Source organism: Mustela nigripes, chromosome 12 (assembly GCF_022355385.1).
Source record: "Mustela nigripes isolate SB6536 chromosome 12, MUSNIG.SB6536, whole genome shotgun sequence".
In the NCBI taxonomy this organism is placed as follows: domain Eukaryota; kingdom Metazoa; phylum Chordata; class Mammalia; order Carnivora; family Mustelidae; genus Mustela; species Mustela nigripes.
Window position 1 is genome coordinate 65244303 of NC_081568.1, and position 6000 is coordinate 65250302.

Genomic DNA, 6000 nt, shown 5'->3' on the forward strand with positions numbered 1-6000 from the left:
GCACTTGATAGGGTTCGATATCTTGCTGAGAGGAATTTTTTTGATAAAGATAATTATCTATTAGCACCTTGACTAATAACAATTTCCTGGGCCTCAACCTCCCAACGATTTTTGGTTCTAAATTTGTTTTATGATTTTTCTATCAATTTTTAACATTTAGCAACTCATTTTCTATACAGGCTTTCTGCATTACATTACTTGGTTTTTAAGTGTTGTCAAATGAAAAGTACTTAACCATATGCTTACACTAAAAGTAGTTAAATTGAATTAATTTGTAATTTGTTGGGAAAGTTGCTTTTTCTGAGTTTCGCATTTGAGGACAGTATTCTTATGTCATGTACCTTAAGAGCCCACATTTCCAGATGAGGTGTCTACACTGGTCACCGGCTGCCTGAGCTGGAATGTAGGAATTCTCTAGCAGATTTTCTTTGACTTTTCTTTCCTCGTTTTAGGATGAATTTTGGAAAACTGGGTACTCTAAGAGCTTTCTGAGAATTCTTTTTCGGTTTTGTATGCTGCTATCCCCCAATTGATACTTCAGAGCATTATAATTGACCTAGATTCACATGCTTTTTTGTCCGTGTGGGTTTGGTCAAAGCAGGCTGATATTTATGAAATGGCTATTTGTGTGTGTAGGCACTGACTGAGAGCCCAGAACTGAAGTTTCTGACTAATGGAAACTCTAAGAGAAGTCCCATCTTATTTGTCCATGCAACAATAATCAAGATTCCCCAGAAAACTAGTGTACACTTTGCTTCATTTATAAAATATATCCTTAGACATATTTAAAGTGGAGCTCTCATTTGTACGACATGGTTTTTGGTTTTCTTTCTTTGCCATTTTAAACTAGCTGGTTGTGTGTTAGATTCCAGATAAGCTTTTACTGACGTAATCTTAGCATCTTCATGCATGGAGTTCTCTTTCTTGAGTGACCTTAGGATCTGGTACAGAGTAAGGTGAGCAGCTCTACGGCTCCTTTTGGGACACACTCATGTACTTGCTGGTCAGCCTTTTGCTTACACAGAGACACGGCTGCATCGTGCGAGTTGACCTTCTCTCCAGGAGAGTCAGCTGTACACGAGCCTTTCGGCAGGGAATGGATGTCGTTCATTCTGTCTGAGCTCCAGTGAGGGATGGGCCTGTTTTCTGTGTGGAGTATGTTGGAGCTTCTCCACTAATGTGAAGAGGGAGGGCTCATCTGTCTTGATTCCATTTCCCAGGAGGAACCAGTTGCTGAATGTGGAGTGTTCCCACCATGGTCCCCGAGATCACAGCATTTGGCCTTCATTGTCATTTTAGTCAGCATTTATTTAGTACCTTTTTTCTGCTAGGAGCGTAGATCTTGAAGCTGAAGTCTTGGGGAGTGTTATAAAGAATCTAGTGTGCCACACGGTTCCCAGAGCTCTTAGTAACAGAACGGAATCAAAAGCATTGGAAATTTTGCCGCAGGTGTTTCCCATTGGACATCAGGAGCTCCCCTGCAGGGAATATTGAAGATCTCAGAACTACTACCAGTTATGCAAAATTTCCTGCCCAGTAGCTAAAGCTTCAAGGAACCACTGTTTCCTTTTTTTTTTTTTTTTTTTAAATTTTTTTTTTTTTTAATTTTTTATTTTTTATAAACATATATTTTTATCCCCAGGGGTACAGGTCTGTGAATCACCAGGTTTACACACTTCACAGCACTCACCAAATCACATACCCTCCCCAATGTCCATAATCCCACCCCCTTCTCCCAAACCCCCTCCCCCCGGCAACCCTCAGTTTGTTGTGAGATTAAGAGTCACTTATGGTATATATACACAATGGAATACTATGCAGCCATCAAAAGAAATGAAATCTTGCCATTTGCAACAACATGGATGGAACTAGAGCGTATCATGCTTAGCGAAATAAGTCAACCACTGTTTCCTTTTTTAAAAAAATAATCCCTATTGTAGGAAAGGTGCTCTTTCTAAAAGTTTGGCAAAGCAAAGTTCCCTCTCCCCGACTGCCTTTGTGATTTTCCAGTATGGTTTTAACTTAAGTTGGAGCCACTCTTGTTTTCAGGAGGTTGCTCAGAGAAGTACAGTCTTTAAAACCACCATACCTGAGGAGGAGGAGGAGGAGGAAGAAGCACCCGAAGTGCTTGCAGAAGAAGAACTTTTCCACCAGCAGGTATTACTTTCACATATTTAAGTTTTATTGACAGAAATATGGAAAAACCAAAATCAATAGTGAGGTGGTTTGTTTGTTTTTTTTTTCCCCTGTTAACTTGCTGAACCATGTAAGTGATTGGCCAGTTGGAGTTGGTTTGTTTTTCCTGAGGGTGTTAGTCAAGATAGCACATTAGAGCATGGGAGAATACATTAGCACGTCTTTTAAAACATTTGTTTTCTAATGATACCACATTTCAGTTTTGTTTTATATTGTACTTAGTATGTTCAGGTAGGGACTGTATATCACTTATAAATATGTGTATGTGGGTTGGAATGCATGCTCAAAAAAGAGTTCTGTGAGAGAGAAGTTTAGATCACTAACTTAGAGTATCTGCATATAAACTTTAAAAACCACAGTAATACTCAACTGCAGTGGGAAACAAAATCCTTGCTATATTAGGTTTCTAATCATCTAATTACAAGATAGATTTTAGCTGATGCTTGGGCTTTTGAGAGCACTTGAAATAAAGAAACTCCAAATTTGATTTTAATTAATTAAATTGGAATTATTAATAAGTAATAAGCATTCAGTTTATGTTCTCAAGCTGTTTGAGTCAGATGATTAATCAGAATTCTTACCCTTATCCTTATAAGACTTTGTCTCTGTATCTGCAGATTTATAAATCTCTGTTTTACTTCACTGGCCCCAGTCCTACTCCAAAAAACATTCTTGTATGTGGTTAGCCCCCAGGGTTGGGAACCACTGGAAGTGGGTTGTATGAGGTAGAATGAAGTTTTGCATATTTCCTCATACATTTTGGAGGACTTTTTAAGAACAGATACTTCAGGTTTAGCTTGAACAAGAAAACAAGGACAAGATCCATTTCCTACCCTTACTGGGAAGCATTATAATGACTGGAAGTACAGTAACAGTGTAAGAGAGGTCTCAGTGCGGGACACGTGGCTCACAGTAGGAGTTGGAACAGGCAGATGCCAGAGACAAGGCCACCAGAAGAGTTAAGATCTCCAGGAAGTGTGCTTGTCTGGTGTTCTGAAGGACTGGCAGTGTTGGGAATATTGAGGACAGGCATTGGTGTTCTGCAGATATTTGAGTTACATGTTGGCTGCCTTAACATATACCCCAGAGCTTAGTCCTGTAGACCAGTTTCTTACTTGCCGTGATGGTAGTTTGACTGGGCTCAGCTGGGCACTTAGTTCTTTTGGTCCACGTGATGGAGAGTGAAGTTAATGCTGCGGATGCATTCAGCTGAGATCATGGCTGGGGCTGGAAGGTTCTCCCTATTTCTCTCCATGTTCCTTTATCTTTCAGTAGTTTAGCCCAAGCTTAATTATAACATAGCAGCTGGCTTCCGGGAGGGTGAAAAGGATCTCTAAAAGGCCAAGGCTCATATTCTCATAGCCAAAGTGAGTCTCTAGTCCATCTCCAGTCCCAGATGAGAGTAAATAGTCTTCAGCTCTTGATGGGAGGACTGGCAGAGTCTGTGATGGTCCTTCGTTCACCACAGGGGATGTGTCAGGACTTGGCTACCAAGCATATCCGTCCAGTTGTGTTGGAGGGTGTGTGTCAGACATACAGGAAATGGGAGCTTGGCGTTAAGTGTGCAGTGGGGATGCCTGGGCAGGTAGCACCTGCACACTGCGGAGCCAGGGAGACCCTGAGACCGAATCCACAGTCGACTCGAGAAGGCAGACTGCAAAGACACGGGAGGGACTGTGTGAGTGGAGGTTCATGGGGATGTAGGGACTGAACTTGAGTGGGGAGAGAAGGAAAAGAGTCAGGTGGGTGAGGCTTTTAGCTTTTGTGATCAGGGTAGGTAATGACTTCAAGGTTTAAAAGAGGGAAGATCAAAGAGTAGATATTTTGACTTTGTATTAGAGAATTGGTCCAGTCGCCTTTTGAATTGATTAGAGGGGTTTTTTTGATGACCTTCAACAAGCCAGTTTCAGCCCAGTCCGGCAGTAAGTCACAAGTCAGACTGTGAGGGAGGGAGCCATTTTGACTTCACATTTGAGGGTGAAGCCAGAGTACGTGCTCTGGGGTGTGTAAGCGGAGGACCCAGCCCGCCAGGGTACCTGATGTGGTTTCCAAATGGAACCTGCTGACCTCCTGTTTCCCAAGTTATAAAAGGAGGTTATTTATTGAACAGCAGCTTTCAACTTCAGCTGCATATTATAATTACTTAGGGAGCTTTAAAATTACATATAAATAGATACACTTCCCCATTTAAATGAGAAATTCTCATTTAGTTGGTCTAGGGACCTAGATCAGATTTTTTTAAAGCTCCTCTGGATCCGAATGTGCAGCTGGAGTTCAGTGTCGCTGTTCTCAAATTTGTTGGAAGGAGTCTGTAAGAAAAGGTTAGAAAGGGTATGTGAGAGTTGATAAGGATTCATTCGGAGTCAGGTAATACGGATTTGTCCTGTCTCTGCCTTAGTTGAAAGTAGTGTTATCTACTTTCTTAGCATTGATCTATCTGTCTTTCTCCTTTGCCTCATCAGGGAACCACAAGAGCATCCAACAGAAGCTGTGCAATTATGTAAACTTCTCAAGTCAACGGTCTTCCTCCATATAAAGAAGTATGGTAATCCTTACCAACATGCAGTGCAGAGCCTTCTCAGAAGCACAGAATATTTTTGTATTTCCTTTATGTGAATTTTTAAACTGCGAATCTGATGGCCTTAATTTCCTTTTTGACACTGAAAGTTTTGTAAAAGAAACCATATCCATACACTTTGTTGCAAGATGTGAATTATTGACACTGAACTAACTGTGTACTGTTTGGGAAGGGTTCCTCAAATTTTTGACATTTTTTTGTATGTGTGTGTTTTTTTAAGTTCTTATGAGAAGGGGATGGGAGGGTAAATAAACCACTGTGTGTCTGGGTATAATCTGAAGATTGCTCCATCTAGATTAGCAATCTGCTCTTGATTCCTCTCTGCTATATATAACGGTGCTGTGAGGGCGGGCATTTTTCAATATATCGAACTTTTGTATTGAATTTTTGTAATAAACAATCAAGGCTACAAAAAATTTTTTTTAATAGAAAAGAGAAATTTTGTAAGAAGGCAATATTAACCTAATCATCATGTAAGCACTCTTGGATGAAGGATTCCACAAAACTTTGTTTTATGGTTACTTCTTCTCTTAGATTCTGAATTCATGCGGGGATGGGGGGGGTGGGAGGGAAGGGTTTCTCTTAAAACGCATTAGCTGTGTTTTTAAAGATAGTGTAACTTGCTTTAATTTCCTATGTTACATTAACAAATAAACGCTGTTTTAATATTAATCGACTGTCTTTTTTAACTTTAGTTAAAGCCTGATTTGGGGGGAAATACTATCTTGGTTTTGCTTTTCATAAAAATAATTTGGCTGCTTGTTTAGGCTAGTTGTTTCTTTAAGCTTTGATGATGAGGAAGATAAATAGACTGTATTTGTGTTCTGGTGTCTTCCCCACCCCTTTTCAGTACTCTGTTGTCATTACTAATGGTAGTAACGATAATAAGAGCAGTGATAATAGCTAAGGTTTCGGAGCCAGGCCTTGTGCGCAGTGCTTTATATTTTTGAGCTTATTAACAATAAGACCTTTCAAAATCTCTTCACATAGGAAAGCCAAACAGGAGCAGGGACAGTGGCAAAGGATGCTGAGGAAGACATTCCTCTCAAAGGAAGAAGATGGAGATAATACCTAGAATCTAGTTTGACTGTCCTGTAAAGTAGAGAAGAGATACTGAGTAACAGGGACCTTCTAGAGGATGAAGGTGTGAGTGCGCTGACGTAGGTAGGTGTGTGCTGTGGGCCGCTTGGTTGTATGTGTGGGGGTGACTAGGCCGTCATTTGTTA

The 6000-nt window shown here is 40.5% G+C and overlaps 1 protein-coding gene across 1 annotated transcript in view; it reads left to right on the forward strand.

Annotated features, from left to right (window-relative positions):
- Positions 1-5446, forward strand: part of LMNB1 (lamin B1) — a 52094-nt gene extending 46648 nt beyond the window's left edge. Inside the window, exons 10-11 of the mRNA XM_059417483.1 lie at positions 2050-2157; positions 4659-5446. Of these exons, the coding sequence (XP_059273466.1) occupies positions 2050-2157; positions 4659-4700 (150 nt within the window). The 3' untranslated portion in view covers positions 4701-5446. The remainder of the gene's footprint in view (positions 1-2049; positions 2158-4658) is intronic.
- Positions 5447-6000: the final 554 nt, after the last annotated feature.